At 39.1% G+C, this 19,565-nt stretch overlaps 1 protein-coding gene across 2 annotated transcripts in view; it reads right to left on the reverse strand.

Annotated features, from left to right (window-relative positions):
• The window catches only part of SLC25A13 (solute carrier family 25 member 13), a 102,842-nt gene that overhangs the window by 64,023 nt on the left and 19,254 nt on the right, over positions 1 to 19,565 (reverse strand). Inside the window, exons 2-4 of one of the 2 annotated variants that reach the window (XM_086614237.1) lie at positions 13,755 to 13,808; positions 9,597 to 9,739; positions 2,871 to 2,986 (exon numbers count right to left, since the gene is read on the reverse strand). In XM_086614237.1, coding sequence (XP_086470363.1) covers positions 2,871 to 2,986; positions 9,597 to 9,739; positions 13,755 to 13,808 — 313 coding nt within the window. Of the gene's footprint in view, positions 1 to 2,870; positions 2,987 to 9,596; positions 9,740 to 13,754; positions 13,809 to 19,565 lie in introns of those variants that run through there. The other variant, XM_086614238.1, reaches the window with a different exon arrangement.

Raw genomic sequence — 19,565 nt, forward strand, 5'->3', positions numbered from 1 at the left:
TTTAACTCCTTGCAAACTGTCAAAGCTTTGACACTTCAGCAGCAGATAAATCTACGACATGATGCAATGGCCAGGTGTAGTCGCAGTCAGCCACTGGCCACTAATTTACTAGTGGCCATTTCATTCACCTCGAAAAGCAATAAACTAGAAATACCTCCCACCCCTACCCCCAGACACATACTGCCTGCGGATCAGCCCTTTTAAATAGACACTAGCTCCATCAAGAAACCAAGTACAGTTACCTTGCAACTTGAAAGAAATGAAATATTTAAAATCGTAGAGATGTCAGCGTATGGCTAAAACACAAAGGCACTTCCAACCCAGAATGTGAAGTAAGAGCGCAGCATTTTTCAGGAAAAGTTAAGTGCAAAGTATTAAACACTGGAACTTCTTTACTCAGAACACTTCCCTAAATATCCACAGCCTGGATACGGCATTCAGTGCAAAAAGCTCATTGATGCAAAGCTCGTTATTAATTCGTTTTACAAAGATGCCAAGGTAAGTGCACCTGTGGAAGAACAAGATCTGGATGATCGGCTTAGTAGAAAATATGAAGTTCACAGCTAGGAAGTCCTATACTCTGTTCAGTGTAAGCTAAAATATTTATATCATTATCTCAGTATACAGAAAAACAACGGCTGCACAGACAAGCCGTGCTGTTTCTTTACAATAAAATGAGATAGAGACTTATAATGGGATCCTTGAGATACTACACTCAACAGCAGTATAGTGAAAAACGATCCTTTCCCTTTTCTTCTGTTCCTTTCACACTGTAATTCCACAGTATACAAAACCCCTATTTAAGTCTCCTAACCTTGATAAGGACTTGATCCCACTCTCATTCAAGTCAATGGAAAAAGATCTCATAATTAACCTCAAAGACACATGACTGAGGCACTGAGTGGCAAAGTTACAGGATAGTCTTGCAATAATTTATTCGTGAAAATATTCGGGGGGTTCTTCACAATGGGGGGGAAACAGCTTTTTTTTCTCATGACAGAAAGTAGAAACTGGCTTTGTCTCAAGGTCAACCGTTTCTGCTGAGAATGCACAACACTGAGACAGTTCTCACGTCCTCCCCACTCCAGGCGTTTGCTCAGGTGGTGGCCACAAGGTACTATACAGAAGTTACAAACGCATTTATGCTTTCAAAGGGGGAGAGGAAGGAATTAAAAAAAGCTATCTGAGGTTCTGCCAATGTTGGCATGTCTCCTCTTTCAAATACCTTAAACACAGCCTGGCATAGGAGTTTCTCTCATCACTAGAAGGACTTCAATGGACTTCAAATGCCAAACAATCCCTTGATTCATCTGTGTCAAACCCCAAGGGAAGCACTTGCCAGCAGGAAAAATACAAACAAGAATGCCAAGAGTTAAAAATTTTAGTTGGACTGATTCAGCATTCAGATCAAACGACTACAGTTCTTCCTAGATTATTAACAAGCACTCAAAGACACCGGGAGCTCTGACAAAGACAAGAACCTGCACATCATAGGCATTCCAAGAACCCTGGTTTGTCTGCACTGGAACAAAACCTTTGCAAAATATGCGTGCCCTCCTGATTTAAAAGCATGCTGTCTCTCGTTGCCACTCTGTCCATACACATGCACAAGACTGTTAGGCACAAAATACTTCCTTCATCAAGGTTATGATCAGCAGAACTTTTTCCTGAAATTCCAACAAATCTTTTAGCATCCACAGTAATTTTTAAAAAGTTGTTCTAACAAGTAATATTGCACACAAAAAGCACATCTTTCACAACCTCAACAGACAACCAAAACACTGAAAAAACAAAATAGACACAAGAGACAGCAAGTCTTCTCACCAGCCACAACTTCAAATATAGACTTTTGTAGACAGTAGAAGGAATACAATGATGCTTCAAGCAATGGTAACAGGATCTTGTCAGTCTAAATGGAAAGGGAAGGGCTTGCTTAGCTGAGCATAAAACGTGTGGGGAATACCAGCAAAAGACAAAGGACAGGTGAACCATACATTTTGGAAGGACAAAGAGTCAATGTTATCCAACTTTCTGTTTACTTAAACCTGTTAAACAACCAATTAATAAAACTTGAGACATATGGATAACCGTGTTCAAATGCAGCATATTAGAAATAGCAATTTTATTCAGTGTAGGTACTTAGAGCAAAAAAAATACCCCATCCTTTCTGAAGTGCAAGCTCAATGTCAGAGCTATTAAAACTGCTAATTTCTGAACCCTTCTTCCAGACAGAACGGCTCTTATCATTAGGCAGGTGGCATACAGTCCTGCAGATACCAAAAGCTGTCTCTATGGTATCTAGAAATAAACAGTTCTCATAATAAAGTTTTAAACTAGCCTGAGTATTTCTCACATTGTCAGTGCAAACACCACGCCTCCAATGCACAGCTGAATTTTCAGGGGAGTGAGGAGGGAAGGTAATAACGGATTATTACTGTAAAATCTCACACAAGAAAATTTTAAGCCTTAAAAGGAAGCCAGCTTGAAATATAGCCAATTTAAACAAAAAAATAATTCAGGGTAATTTCAGACTCCACATTCACCCAAGTCTTCTGGCAACTTTCTTGCGGTTTTACAATCATTTCCTATAGCCACCTTTCACTGCTGTTCTGAAGACCTGCACAAGCATGTTGGGGAAGAGAAAAAAAAAAAATTATCAGTTCTCCAGAGAAAACCATGAAGACGACTGTGACCTTGACTTCATACTGTGCACATGTAAATGATTTAAAAAACTCAGCCAGAAACTTGCTTGGCACTAGTGTAGTTCCACTACCAATCACTATGTTTCCCACGGTAAGAGGTGGTGAAATAGAGTTTAGCATAAGTAGGGATTTTTTCAATTAAGAGTGTACATTTAAGAACAGTCTTACCAAAAGTTACTTCTCCTTTGCCGGTCTTGTCAAACAGCTGAAAGGCTACTATGAACAACGCATCTGGAGCACACAGGACTGATTCAAATGCCACAAACTCTTGAAATGATATCAACCTAAGGGATGAAGGAAAAAAACAAGAGCTATGAAACCGCTTGCTTGCAGGAAACTGAAATACAATGTAACATAGATTATACGAAAGAAGTAAGATCACAACCAAAACATGTACAAAATGTTATCAATAGAGATTAAAATTTATCCTCAAATGCCCTATCACCAACGCTGTCAGGTGGCCTTTATATCACTTGATGGAAATGACTTTGTTGAAGAAGGAACTACTCCTCTCAGCAAGTTACAACAGAACATAAAATAAGCGAAGTGCTCAGCGTGGCTACTCACCTCAGCTTTAATGTCTAACTGAACTGCCCTCAGGGGAAGCCTACCTCCCTCCACTGGCAAGACAGAGAGCCAGTAAAGATAGGAATAACTTCCCTCAAGACTCAATACTTAAGGCTTTTGGAAAGCAAATCCATTCAAGACCTATATGCTGCCACTCACTTCAGAAGGAACCGATCAGAGTCTGTTTGCTAGCAACTTATTAGTCATCCACTGCAGCCCTCCAGTCCTGCATGTTGAGTCACAAATTTCGAGCAGTAGTCTGCATGTTTTTCCTCAGCCCAAGAGCAGTTTATTCAAATTCATCATTACAGCCAGGTTCCCAATACGCAAGCACAGTAGCAGAGCAGAGATAAAAGCAGAGGTGTCCTTTCTTAAGTCAGTTAATAAGCAGAAACACATAATTAGACAACTTGGCCTTGTTTCCAGCGGGAGGTTTGATACAGCAAAGACCTTGAGCAGCTCTAATTTCTCTGGGTCAAACCCAAGAGTTCAAATGGAGATCAAACTCCTATTCCTGAAGAGGCAAATGCCAACCATTCTCCTGTTTTGCTACTTCTTTAATGTCTAGGTTGTACAGCTTAAAATCATCTTCAAATGTGTGGCTGCAGGGCCTGCTGGCAGTCTGGGAGGTTTAAGATTGCCCTCTCCCGAGGCTGCTTTATGTCAGTGTAGGAAGCGCGCAGCTTTAATGGGTTCACATGGCAGTAGGCAAGGAACACAGATTCATTTTTGAGAAGCACAAAATTCAGCATAACAAATGTCAAGCAACACACACAAATCCAAATCTTTTTTTTTTTTTATTAGAAACTAACTGTATCCTTAGGACTTCTTAAAATGACACTGCAGCCGGTTCTATGAAGACTTCCACTCAGTATGCAGTAACAGTGAAGAACAAAGTGTCTGAACAGGTTGGAAAAGACATTAATTCCATCAAGTTATGATGACCCATGACTATACAGCAATTTCCAGTCACCCTGTCTTAAGGGAATTAATTTCAAGTCACACAGAAGTGTGCTTGCTGCACGTCAGCCATCAAACATCCACCGGGTAACAGAAGCTGATTTCCATGAAGAACATGAAAACAGGACAAGATGAACAAAAGGGAACACTAAAAAGAAAAAAAAAAATCATGGCACAGAGAAGGCCAAAAAGCTGTTCTGCTTTACCTCCCTCAATATATATGCACTGAATAAAAGAAAGCATATGTAGAGTCAGAAGTAGTCTAACAAGTAATTACCTCTGGGAACTTACCACCATAGGTTATTATGTAGTGTGAGAAATAAACAAAAAGAAACCTCCTTGGGTATTCTTAATATTAAACTCACAATTGATGATGCCAGTAAACATCTAAGCATGCCTTAAGCTTTACTGGCAAAGAAGCCAATGACTTACTACGTACACACACACGTTAGCACATGGGCAGGCCATCAAGTCTAAGCAACCTGGGAGCTCTCAGTGCTCCCCACTGTGTGACACAGGATACACAGATACTCAGTCTGTAAATGGAAGAGAACTTCCATCTCTCCTAAGCCAAAAGAAATTTTAAAAAATGTAACATTTCCTTCAATTTTAAACCAATATATTACAGCCTACTTTGTTTTGCATGTATGCATATTTACTGTTACTATGTGACTTACAGGTTACAAAAGCTCATTATTATCCATTATTATTGATTCCATACCTGACAACTTCCACAACAGCAACTAGATACATAACACTGAATTCTTCCATCCCAAAGATTATAAAGCCTACACACAGAAAGAACAAAACAAGAGAGCAGGCAACAAGACTCCGGAGCAGGATTGTTTAGAATTAAAAATGTAAAATACCTGCCAACACTATTTTGATAAAGCCGCTTTTTGTGTGAAACAACAACCAGCATATGTCCTTACCAACAGATTCAAACACAGTGATGAAAGCACAGAAAAGAAATACAACATCTATCTCAGCAGAATCCTAGCACCACACTAAAAATATATTCTATGTTATTAGTCCTGGATTTGATTAAAACTTCACATATTAACACTGCTACAAGATTTTATAAGACTCAAAGAAGCATTCTCTGTCAGTACTTGCAAGTAATAAATCCCCCTAATAAGTCAGTGATAGATGCTTAAAATAACCCCATATCCATTTTTAAAAACAATTATTCGTAGTGCTAGTTAGATTAAAAGTGTACAAATACTGTGGCTCTAGCCAGATTATTAAAGAAGAGACATTAATATCTGCTGTGCCAGCTGAATTCAAATTAACCCAATTTTTACATGTTAATTAAACCAGCTATTTTCTTCTTATTGTATTTTTGCTCCCTAAGTAGACCAGCCTGCTAGTGATTCCCAACAGATCTATTCTAACAACAATGACGTATTCATTTACTTCTATTATGACCATACAATACAGTAACTGAGCAGTAATTTTTCACAGTCAATTACACGTGTGATTCTTAATGCTTAAAGACGCTGAAATAATGTGTACTACATAGCCATATGCTCACTTCTCTATACTGCACAAGGGTAGTTGCCTGGGTAACACATTTTCTCTGCAGTTTAGCATCACCCTTTCGGGTTTAGCATAACCCTTCACTGAATATCATTAGGTGTCATTAAACAGCACATATTAACATGGACTTCAATATACTACTTAAGAGTTATTTTATCTACCTAAACAAGTGCTCATTTATGTTACAAAAGCAGAGAAAAGCCTAGTGATTTTAACAGTACAACGAGAGGAAACCAAAATGTTTACAAAATTCTACTTCAATTTTGAAGATATCCAGCTGGTCAAAGTCTTCCTTCACCTTTACATCCTCATTAACAGCGCCAACATTGCACAATTTATTCAGGAAGGCTGAAATCTCGAAATTTTAAAAACACCCGCACACAAGAGTTACAGTCCAAACACAACAACTGGGTATGGTGCAGCAAAACCACTATTTACTACTGTCTCCTTTCTTCCATGCTTCTGCCAGTGCTCACGCTCATGGTACCTGGGCACCACACAGACACGATGCATTCCCACCAAAGAAAGTCTGCGTGTAGCCACGCAAAGAAAAAAGCCATTACCCACTGTAATAATACATACAAATACGATGATGAAGAGGTTTCTTCAGAAATCAATGCATATGTTTTTACTGTATCAGCAATTTAAACATGATAGCATAATGGGACACAAATTGAAGCTACATCTATTATTTTATGCTGCAACCTAGGTAAACTAAGTATAGTGTAAATTGGTGCATTAGAGAATAAATTTTTATCCAATAATAATGCAAAATGCTGGCATTTCCAAGTGTTATTTTTGAATAGTTTGTCCTTTCTAAAAATAAAGCACACAGTATTTCTCAGTAAAGTGTTAGTTACTACTGTCCAAACAGAGATGTGCAGTAAATACTTATTTTGTTAGACAGATGTTTAAAAGTACAACAAAAGACTGAAAAACAGTATGTTACATTAGGCAGGATGGAAAATGCTTGGTCTGTTGCTGATAGGCCTTGATAAAGCCACTGTATTTTGGGGGAGTTTCTGATTCAGCTGAAGCCAAATGAAGCATTGTTTTTCAACTAAAATTAGGAATGAGAAGCTTAAGGCCAAGAACCAGTCAAGGCTCTTAAGCTCACTTCATACAAACTACAGCCACGTGGTACAACACTTTTAAAAATCTATGTTATTACTGACCAACTACTTCGAAAGGCTTCTCTGCCCACCGGCAAGAAAAGCATTTCCTTTTCTTAAAGGAAACCTTAAAGAGATGCCTCCGAAAGAGGACAGAAGGAAAGCCTACCTCCAAATATCCCTATGCCCTGACTTAAGATGGAGACAAAACTTGCTCCCACGGCAACAGATATTCACTGAACACCAGAGTCTGCCTTAAGAGGTCTCATACCTTTGTCACACCATCTGCAACTTCTGTAAATACCCTCGAATCCTTCATCTCTGGTAATGCAGGAATTGTGCTAGAGCTACACGAGATATTTTGTCCACAGCAACCACAGTGAGATTACACATAACTACAGTTGTTCACATTTCACGCTAAGGACTTCTTCAGCTCTGGGGTAAGCAACTCTGCCCATCTATTTGCTCTGCTCATGAGTCAGCTCTTGTGCTGTCTGCCTTTCACCCATGCAACTTACCCATTTTAGCATTTCTCACTGATTACACTTGGTACCTATACCTAACTTCACACCAAAATCAGGAGTTAAAAAATGTTTTTATTAAAAAGTGTTACGGACAACCTTGGTGATCCTGGGCTGAGATCCTTTTGGTGAAGAGTGGTGATGCTCACCAGTCATGAAGAACAGATGCTTCTTCAGAGCAAAACAGGGATCTGAGGCACTAGATAAATGCTTCTAGAAATATCCTAGCAGATTTTCAGAACTGCACTACTTTAAGCCACTAACACTATAACACAATTAACTTGTCATTGCTCTTGCAAGCTACCCTCTATTTTATACTAGAAATAAAGCTAAACTGTTGAACAGACTCTCATGACCTCAACACATGTAAGTCTCTGAACACTGACCAGCCTATTAAAAATGAACACTAACAAAAGCAGTTTTGTACTTCACTTTAAAACTAGGACCTCTGGACTGCCAAGTTGGAAATAATTCAATAGGAGAAGACCAGTAGGACCTTTTGCTGTGCCTAGGAGATTTCATTCCAGGAACCATAAAGCAGTGACCCTTGCTTCAGATAATCACTCTCAGAATTATTTTATACACCACTAAAAAAAGGTACAAATGACTGGCCACGTGGCAAAAACCACTACAATGCCACTAGAGAGAGTTGAATGCCAATCACGTTCAGAACTTCCTCCATTCTTTTCCATATTACTATAGCAGCTGAACAAGAAGATAGCCTGGACGCCAGAAAAGACTCTCCAAAGACACATTAGGAACACGCAGTCCTCGGTCACTGCACAGTCTGGACTGCAGAAACAGTTTTCACCCATGGCAGAAAGCGGCAATTAGAAACCTCAATACTACACCACAAAACTCCTGCAAAATCATGCCAAGTTATGAAATCCCAACTTGTTGACAAGTTCACATAGGCTACAGTTTTACGTTTTGCTCTTCCTGACACCAGCTTCTGCTTGTGAGGGAGATCCAAATCACGAGGTATGGATTATACTCTCAATCTTCTTACTACAAAATGGATTTGACGCTGTGCAATTTGGAAAATGCCATTTTGCAGGCATCAAACCAAGGGAAGAAATCTGAGAACTGTTTAAAGTTTTCAGCCAAAGGCTATCCGAGGCCATCACTTTCTTGCTGCAGTTATGCCAATGTTACCAATATAACTTTCTACAGAATTCTTTTACCAGGGGTAACAATCATCACATTAACTTGCCTCCAAGGTTTAAGGTGCCCAGCTGTCAGACACATAAGACTGGCTGAGCAGAAAATAGAGCACAGAAACCATTGCAAAAGTTCTCAGTTATGCATGCATCTGTTCCCTAGGAAGCCTGCATTCTCTAGTCGTGCTTTATTTATCTCACATTTTACTCTCTGCAACCACTGATATGAGTCATGCCTGAAGTTTTCTGGTTTCTAAAAATGCCACAACTACATACTTTAAGTCCATAGCTAATTACTCTAAAGTTTCTCTAAAGGTACTTTAAAGGCAGGGTTCAAAAAATGCACTCATATGGGTGAGGAGACAGCTTGCCTGGGCAAGTATCAAAAGCAAAACCTAGGATTTCATTAAAGAAGCGGGGAGGAAGATGGAGGGGTAGCTAATCTTGTCTATTGACAAAGTCAGCCTTTCAAATGCAAACCATGTGCACCCAACTTCACTGCTGTCTTCCCAAGATTGCAAGGTGGCTCCCTAAATACCTCAGTTGCTCTTCCTCCCTTCTTAACGGAAAAAACAGTGGCAAAAACCTGTAACAGTGCTACAGCAAAACAAAGTAGGGGCGCTTTTTTCTACCACCTCTTCCTACACCATCAAAACTTATTTTGGATTGCTATTTGGATGTGTTTATGACAGATACATAAAGTAAACACAGACAGAAAGACTCATCGAAGGAAAGAAAAGTATGAGTTAGGGGAGCCAGCCAACAAGCATGAAAGGTTCAACGAATTAAAAACACATAGTAGTCAAAAAATGGTTCGCTGAGCTAAATGGTACACGCAGCCCAAAACACTGTTTCTACTCTTTTCCACTTAAAAGATACTGCACTCCTTGATGTATCTGCAGGCAAAAAAAAGCAAAGAACCAAAACAAAACCCCACCAACCTTCACAGATCAGACTGTTTTGGAAGAAAGATTTTTGTATTTTTTAAATGAACAACAGGAAAAGAAAAAAAAAAACAAACACAAAACCACTTACCCATCTTTTGTCTGATCCACCACACCTGCGAGGAGCTGTACAGTGCTCGCATTAGGCAAACCATCTCCAATTATCTTCAGGTATCGTGTGACAAAGTCATTAGGAGACATGAAGAATTCGCCATTCTTCTCCACACTTGCATACTGTTAAATGAATACAATATTTAGTGTGTCAAATACATTCTTCTCCAGGCATTTATTACCACCACCTATAGTTTCCAATCAGGAGCAGGCTTATGCTACAGCAGATGACAGTTCTGCTCTGAAGAACCTACAGCCTACACCGACATAGGAAAGTGTAAGTGGGGAGTACTCAAGCAGCTGAAGGCTTGGCTTCCCAGCCAGAAGGGTGGCAGATATATGTTGGTTTTTTTTTTTATCATGTCAACAATTTCTCCATGTAGTCTAGGAGGAGTTAATGCTCCAGTACCAAATGTCTTTTTGAAGAAGAATAAGAAGCACACACACATTTGCAAACATGCATGTGGCATCTCAGGCCCACTGAAACTACAACAGCAACGGGATACTCCAGCATATTTTATTTATCTGAAATGATTCCTTTGTGTAGACGTTCTACTTCAGGATGAAAAGGCAGGTTTACATCTGTGAAACGACATTGCAGTGCTAGTGGAGTCCCACAGAACTGTCCACCTGAGGGTGCTGTTTTGGAGGAACTCTACAGCCACATCACCTTCAGCCACAGCTGGTCCCTAAGTAAAGGAGAACCTACAGATCCTCCTCCTTGGTTGAAATGCTGAAATAAGGCCAGAAAATAGCTTTTGCAGAAAAATGTAAGAGAAAACAAGAACTTGGACAGTTCAGCACACTGCAGAAACAAGAAAAGCGGTCCAACACTTTACCAAACACCACTGGCATACACTACTCCCACTTCATACCATAGTTACTGGCATACTACTCTAGAAAAGAGCTCTCAACAGACCCAAGCATATTTGCTCCCAAGGGAAGGCCCTAGTAACATGTTACATATCAAGGAAAAGGAATATTAAAATATTCTGGAGATAATACATAAATAAATTGAATTGACTTCGTTACCAACCTTTCCCTAACTCCTCAGTTATCCCTCAAAGTTTAAAGCCCTCATTTCCTGTAGAAGGGTAAACTTGAAATCAACCCTAAAAACGTTTGTTGTTTTTTTTTTACGAAAAGAAAAAGGATAAGGACAATAATTAAGAGGAAAAGAAATCCCAGGCAACATTTGCAGAATCATGTGTTAGCTTTAAGGGAAACAGGTCTGTCTCAGGATAACAAACGTGCAAGGAGAACAGGAAAGTAATTGTTAACTTTTTTTTTTTAAGGTAACATAGGATGATAAACCATTGTTGCATCTCCCCACAGAGCATTATCCACACTAAAGTAATAAATAAATTATATGCCTATTGCTATTTTGTAGCGTACTTCAAAGACACATGTTTTGTTTTACATTGCTATGGCTCTGCTAAAGGAAGGAAATTGCCAGTTTTCATTTCATAGAGCCACACTGGTGCCTGCAGAGTACGGTTATACCTGCTGCAGGCATACAACTCTCAGAGGGATGCCAAAGTGCAACGGTAAGTAGATTATTTTCTTCTAGTGCTATATAAACACAGTCTTCAGGTACAGCAATATCTTCAAGAAACAAGGCTTCAGAGAAGCAAGCCCAAACAAAACATAACTTGCTTTGGCATCTATATATTGGTTAGCATTTAAGGATTCATGTTTCAATAGACACTGTTCGTAACGCAAGCTTTCTAGTTGATACACTGCAAGGAATTTTCAATTGTATACTTTTATAAGAACTAGCAGATCAATTGATTTCAATGTAATCATTTGCAGGGAGACAGAACCTTTCAGAATCCCAGCCTCAGAAACTTTTAACACAGCTGCTATTGAGAAACAAATCAAATAAGTCAGACAGTGTATGCTTCTATATTTCATTTTTTTCTTCCAGGCTAACCCCCTGCTAGGGCACTCAATAACAGAAAACAGCACAAGGTTTCAGTGTCCCCCTGTTTCTTGTCATTGTGATTTACTCAAGTGCATTTGAAATCCAATCACGTACTCTACACTACATATAGAAAATGACCTTGGAAAATGTCAGCTTGATCACTTTCACTAAAATCTAATCTCTTAGGGGTTACGGTAGAAGACTTAGAAAAAGTAGAGTTACTCTTGGAAATTATCATAACAAAAAGAGAAAAACATCAATTCTATTGGTTTTGGAAAAGAGACATTAAAAAAATGGTTCTTTACAATTGTATTTTTCCCCACTTTGGCAATTATACCCACAGAGAATTTGATATTATACGGTAGTACTTAATGGCTTTTTGGTAACTTATTTCCATACATTTTAGATAGTCAAGTATTAACCAGTTCAACCCCATTTTAAATAAGATTTGCAAACATTCTACTGGGGGCTCGGTGTATTAAAAATGCTAAAAGTTTATTGTAATCAACTGTATTTAAACTGAGAGCCTCATATTTATTTCTACACAGTGGGTACCATTCCTATCTGGCAATCCTATTTTTTAATACAGAAGCAGAAAGAATGGCTGCCAAGTTACTTTATAAGTGAAGCAGTCTGCAGAAGCAACTGTATTGACCTCACCACTTACAATTGTCTAAAGCAGCTTAATTAACACTCTGGCCATCGTTTATCTGTAGAGCACAAAATGAATACCACACTCATTCATCCTTTTTCATTCTCATTTTTTTTCTGTATTACACTGAACAAAATGTTTAGCTCCCATTTCATTAATTCATTTATTTGAGACTCCTTCTTTTCATTGGAAGGGGAAGCAGAAAAGAACAAAAGAGGAGCTGGAGGTGGTATCCAGTGTGCTCAACCATTACCCATTCAATCACCAAAAGTGATAGCTGAGGGAGCTACAATCTGCAGAAACGCAAGAGAGGTGAATACCCACAGGCAGGTAGGAAACAACTTTCACACTATTCTCAGCAAACCAACCACCCCTCCAACACAACTGAGCACTGCCTCATGTTGCAGAAAGGACCAGGCTTCTCTCTACATTTCTCAGTGCTACTATTTGCTCAGGTCAGCAGTCTACTCCCTGTCTGCTGCTTCTGCTGCCTTGTTCCTGCTCTTCAAGCACTTGCCTCTGAAAATCCTATTATCCCATTCTTTTTCAAGAGCCTTTTTCTCTTCTGACAGATACAAGTTCCAGAACTTAATAAGTTAAATCCTGGCTTTCTCAACTGAAAATCTGATTTCAGATCTATAAATACTGACAGTATATGATAAAACTATAAATACTAGCAATATACATAGTTACACCTACACATACTGTTAATAATAGCTCACAAGGGACAATGGAAAACATGCCAAGAAGAGCATGGAGAGTGGGGCATGATGCTGGAGAGAGGGAAGGTGGAGGGAAGAACTTGGAAAGGTATAAGCTGTATTAGGCACTCAACCCCTTCATAAAAATAATTCAGATACAACAGCTTCCTGTAGCACTGCAGCATCTACCTCACATATATTCTCCGGACCCATCAATTTCTATAACCGTTTTTCATACCAGACTACAAACTAATACAGCCACTAATAACTCTTAGAAAGGTTAGGAATAATTATTTAAATTCAGAAAACAGGTCAAAGACAGACATATTCCAGCAAAACACTAAAGCACACTTCTCTCGAGTATAAAAGTCATTTCATTGGTTGCATACTTCTACAGCAGGCAAACACAGAAGGAATTTTAGTTAAATAATAAATATGGCCACCACTTCACAGGTGATCTTCCCAACAATTCTGCAAATTAGAGAAGAGATAACCCTAAAGGAAGGAAGGATGCAAGGATAGGAGAAGAAAGTTTACCAAATGGTCTAACAGCAAGGTATCTACATGAACATATTACCATGTGTAGGAACAATACTGAAACTCCCACCCCATTCTCTGAACAATGTGTTTTTTTCTAAGATAGTAATACTTCTTCTGAGTCAATACAATAATCACTCAGGAATGTATCTGACTTCTTGGTGAGCATTGTTCAATTCTGATAATGGTATTTAAGTCTAACATGGTAATAATACAGTGAATGATTAATGGTTGAAAAAACTATCAAGATTGTATGCTGCAATAAAGGAGCAAAAGATATGAAAAATTTAAGCAGAAAGAATAAAATATTTACTTTATACATACCTTCAAGAATATTGTTTTCAACTCAGCTGGATCAGCTCTCTTGGTTAGAGCCACCTGCAAGTAAATACAATTATATTAATATGCATAATTTATACAAAAGATGTCAAAGTGCCATTTGAAAGGAAGAATTCGAACAACAGAACAAGTGATGAAAATAAATGTTCACCTTAGATAAATTAGGTACTGCTTTAGCTGGCCATGCTTACTTTACTCATTTCACATTTACATTAAGTTAATCATCATTTGGGCCCAACACTGTTACATATCTTCATAACTGATCTGGACGCTGGGATCAAGTGTACCTTGATGAATTTTACGATGATAGCAAACTGAGTGGGGAGTGGACACTTAGGAAAGGAGAGCCACCTTTCAGGAAGACCTGGATAGTGGAAGTGTGGGCTAACAAGAACCTTATGAAGTTCAACAAGGACAAGCATAAGGTCTTGCATCTGCGAAAACATAATCCAGGAGTGCAGCACAGGCTGGGATCCATCCGGCTGGGAAGCAACTCTGGAAAGGGACCTGGGGGTCCTGGTGGACAACAAGCTCCCTATGAGTGAACAGTGTGCTGCTGTGGCAAAGAAAGCCAATAGGATGCTGGGTTGCATCACCAGCAGAAATAAAGAAGTCACTATCCCACTCCACTCAGCGCTTGTCAGGCCACACCTGGGATACTGTGTTCAGTCTTGGTCTCTGCTATACAAAAAAGATGCAGATAGGATGGAGAGGGTCCAGAGAAGGGCCACAGAGATGATCAAAGGACTGGGCAAACTGTCATACGAGGAAAGGCTGACAGGATTGAATTTGTTCAGCCTTGAGAAAAGAAGGCTTAGGGGACACCTTGTCATTCCGTTCCAGTATTTAAAGGGTGGCTAGAAAGGAGATGGAGATTCCCTTTTTACAAGGAGTCACATGGAAAAGACAAAGAAGATGGAGACTCCCTTTTTACTAGAGGAGTCACATGGAAAAGAGGAAGGAGAATGGGTACAAGTTACTCCTGGGGAGATTCTGACTGGACAAAAGAGGAAAATTTTACACAATGAGAACAATCAGCCACTGGAACAATCTCCCCAGGGAAGTGGTGGATTCCCCAACATTGGACAATTCTAAGATTCATCTGCACAGGGTGCTGGGCCATCTTGTCCAGACTGTGCTTTTGCCAAGAAAGGTTGGACCAGATGACCCTTGAGGTCCCTTCCAACCTGAGATTCTACAATCAGTTTTGTTGTAACCGCTTCCCTTATGCAACTCCACGATTCTTAAACATGCACATGTTAACAAGTCATAAAGATATTCAAGTACCAAATCTTTTCAACATACCTCTCTGCTGGGATTTGGCATTATACCATCTTTACCACACAAATTTTCATACTTCTAGCGACTTTCATCTAAGGATTTCAGAGTACCATACACAGCCCCCAACGGATAGATGGCAAGAATAAAATACTCAGACTTACAAGCTTGTCCAAGAAAATAACCCTCTAAAAGACTGAATTTCAATGTAATTATTTGGTTTATTGATATTTCTACCTCCTACTTCCAACATTTTAAACTATTAAACTATTTAAACTTACGGTGTGGACTTTTTTGATGAGGTAAATTCAGAAAGCACAGTATCTAGATTTTTCTGCAGATCAGAACACCAGCCAGTTCCAACTAAAATCTAAGTTACACTTATCACCACAAACTCAAAGCAATTAGATTTTTTTTTCCCAAAACACTGAATTAAAAAATATTCTGTATCTGCTACAGAATAAGCCCATCAGTATTTTCCTCAGTGACATACTGTGCCATACATTTGCTGGTTTTGGCAGTTAACTGGATTCATCCCCTCAGTCTGCGCCTGCCATAGAGTCTCCCATTCTTTCTTCAGGAAACTTTGATAAAATCTTGCATGCCAACATAACAACCATGATCTGCTAAGTCAATTCAGCACATAAATCTATTTCTAATCAAAAAAAATTACTTTGCAAGCAAACCTGACTTTCAAAAAACTCATGAAAACATCTCTGTAACAGGGAATAAACAGCCAAAGGGCAAGATGTAAAACTTCACTCTCATCTAGGAATCAAACATCAGAAACTTCACTAATACAACATGACTACTTACTTTCTTGACTCTTGAGAGCAATGGTAGACTCTAAAGGCGAATGTGACCTTGAGTGCATTTCTAGTAGCACACCAGACTACAGCAGAAAATGGTGGGAGTCTGTGTAATTCTGTACCACAGCATTATATCCTTGCACATACTCTTAATGAAGAATCTTTAGGTTTTTTCCCTCATCCTAAATGGGTCATTTAAAAACTAACAAAAAAAAGACAAAAAAAACCCCCACACACAAAAAAAAGAAGAGTATTTTAAGAAAAGTGTATGAATAAGATTTCTTAAAAATTTAACAAGTTTTTTTTTAAAGGGAAAAAAACACACCTAAGTTATGCTAGGACTCAACTGAGAGAGTCCACAGCTGGAGTCCCAATTCTGTGTTTGCACAGAAATCCGTGTGGAGGCAGTTGCAAAAAAAATCAAAGTGTAATTGTGAAGCTGGGAATCTAAAAATGTGTATTTTCTAAAGTACAAACTGTCCTAAATGCAATCATTGTGGAGTAAGCAGACTTTAATCCCATTTGTAAAAATCTGCTACTCTAGAGCAATTAGGAACTTTGTGGAAAGAAAAAAACCCCACAATATTTCTATACTGCTGCAATGCAGAACCTTGCTACTACACAGGCAAACAAAAGACACTTCAAACACCTACAGCCATTAAAAACAAATCATTATCACACTTCATCCGCATTGAAGTTTAAAATTTAAACTGTCCCAGAAATCTCAGCCTAAAGAAACCAAGGATGAAAAGAACCAAGGAAGAAGATACATGCTGATAGTCGAACTTACACTCATTTTCTGGTTTCACTGATATGAACAATCTTCGGAAACTCATGAGACAAAGCGTGCTTACAGCCCAGCTGCCACTTTTCAGATCCCTTTTGATTATGGGGGGATTTGGGCAGGTTTTTTTATAGCAAGTTTATTTCAAACCATATACTGAAATGACAAGGCTGAAGCTGGCCAGGTCAATGAATGCCCAGAGGCACTGCAGACCGGCAGTCCAAGCAGAAGCTGCACACCATGATTTTCCACCATTTCCTGCAGTCTACTTTCACGTTATTCTATTTCCCGAGAAACAGGAAAGGAGATGGTTAGTACTGTCATAGTGGGTTTCTCCATGTGTCACCCACCAATCTGCATTTTGAAAGGTCGATTTGACCCCAAGCAAGGAAAAAGGCCCTTATTACGTTATGCCACAGCTTCAGGAGGACCAATGCCAATGCGGCCATACCGGGCTACAGGAAGAAGTATTTAATTCAGAGCCTTTCATCTGTCCCCAGCTGCGGGCAAACCTGAAGCTGCACACCCAGACGCAAGAACTTAACCGATGACAGGCATTACTAGCAGATTCCCCTTCTGGAAAAGGTCAAAATATCGCTTTCAAAATCATTCTGAAAATTGTTCCCAGTTATGTTAGCAGTTGAAGGCGGGCTAAGTAACCTGATGCCAAGACTGCAAGCCAGCAGGGAGCACACCTGATGAAAAGTGACCCACAGTCACAAGCTGCTTCTCCTTCAGTCAGCTCAGGTGGTATTTACTGACTTCCATACAACCGGGCTTAGGTGATGTGTTCTGTTACTGGAACGACTTCTCCATTTCACTTCACCTTCTCTCCATAAAGACAAGAACCAGCCTGAGATAAACCCATCTATGAGCTGGCCGGCATGATATCTCTCCAATTGTGTGAGGAGGCATTAATAAAGCAGATCTGAGAGAAACAACGTTTGTTATTTCTCTTTACAAAGAGATGCTTTGTAACAGACACTAACACTTCAAAAAACCCAGGAACTTTTATTACGTAAGCTTCAGTGAAGAAAGCTTTCCAACAAACAACATTTATTTATAAAAAAAGCAGAGACAACATGGAGTACAGAAACTGAAGTGCAGGATTATAACCAAGTCAGGACATGCTACAGAAAAGACTGGGATAACATACAGAAAATGTCAGCAGGAATTTTCATTCTTAAAGTAGGTACTTGAAAGTTTTAGCCAACACAACTATGTGTGTATGTGCACTACACTGCATATGAGGAACCAGCCAGCACCGCACATCTCAGGCAATGTAAGAACTGAACTTAAAAATGCTGAATCCCTTCCGTTAGCAATGACATTCAGCTCAGGGAGACAGAGGTGCACAGAGAAAAGGAAAGCTTTGCAAGTGAGGGACAGTAACACACGAGTTGATTTGCACACTGGAGCTGTTCATATCCTTAGGCTCCTTTGCACCTTGGACTGAATTTCAGCCCATTTTCTCCAGTGCAGCTCTTTTCTCCTTGTTGACTTATGGTCGATTTACACTGACATGCATTTTCGGTCTCACTTCCACCCTTAGCAACAAATGCAAACAGACTCATCCCAGAAAATCGTAACTGTACAACAACACAAGAAAACAGAATCTACTGGGAATCAGAGAACTATATTTCTAATTAACTCTATTAATATATTTGTCATACACAAGGCAGAAAGAACAAGTTGTTAAATGGTACATGATATCAAAAGATACAAAAGGACTAATAAAGCAGTGAGTGTGCTTCACCCAGTAAAGAACAACAACATGGGTGGGAAAGAGAAAACAAGGGCACTAGGAAAATCAGAATTAATACCAATCTAGCATTACCCTAACAGCAAATATAAAATGTTTGACTTTCTCACCTTCATGGTAAAGATCTCTTTAGTAGCCACTGTTTGGATAGAGTAGAAGGGTGATGGAGATCCAGGAACACTTGGGTATTGCTACAATATTCCAGAAAGTTTATTGGGACAACAGCAAGTCCTAACCAAAGATAAAGAGATAAAACTTCTCTAATTCTGTTTCTTCTTCATGGTTTAACCTGAATACAGCTCAACTGGGAAGGAGAAAATTGATGGAGGTAAAAATGTTCCTCTCTACCTCATTATCTTTAAAAACTCCTGACACTGAGGAGGTAAGACACTGGCGAGCAGCCCTTCTCCAAGCACAGAACCAGAGCTGTGGCAGGGCTACCTCACTGCCAGGCACTGGCTCAGTCTGTTTAATTCTGGCGAACACCATTTCTAGGAATGTACAGGGAGAAGGCATTTGACAAAAGGGTAACTAACTGATCACAGGCTCTCATAGCTTCATGTTGAAATTAAGATTATTTTTTTAAAGTTCTTCCATTCTTAAACATGACTAAAGAATGCAATGTATTTGGCACCACTGAAAGACCTCAAATCAAGACTGAAACCTCATGTGTTCTAGAGGTATTCTTTAGTTTCATCACAAATTATGTAGTCCACCTGTAAGACACGTGGTCCAGTTTATGTAAGAGGTCAGATTAGATCCTCATAATGTTTCCTTCTGGCTAAAACTGTGTGTGTATATATATATACACATACACTCAAAATGTGTGACTCGAAAGGAGATGAAACCAGGGTTTGCCCTTACGTTCTTGTTTAAATGAGCGACTGGAATATAGGAAATCAGTTAAAGTGTTGTTACTGGCCAAGTTTGAATTCAGATCAGAAATCTATGAATGCTGTATAAGTATTATGCTAAAACAACACTCCAGTTTGTATTTTAATACAACTAACTTGCTTACATAGATTCTTATATAGATATATAGAAAGCATCTATGTAAGATATAAATATGCTTCTTTCGTATTTACACTAATACTACCACAAACATAAACAATCATTCTTCTAACCTAGCTACTATCCTTGGTCACGCTCCATCATCACACACA

This window comes from Tauraco erythrolophus, chromosome 7, assembly GCF_009769465.1.
Source record: "Tauraco erythrolophus isolate bTauEry1 chromosome 7, bTauEry1.pri, whole genome shotgun sequence".
NCBI lineage: Eukaryota > Metazoa > Chordata > Aves > Musophagiformes > Musophagidae > Tauraco > Tauraco erythrolophus.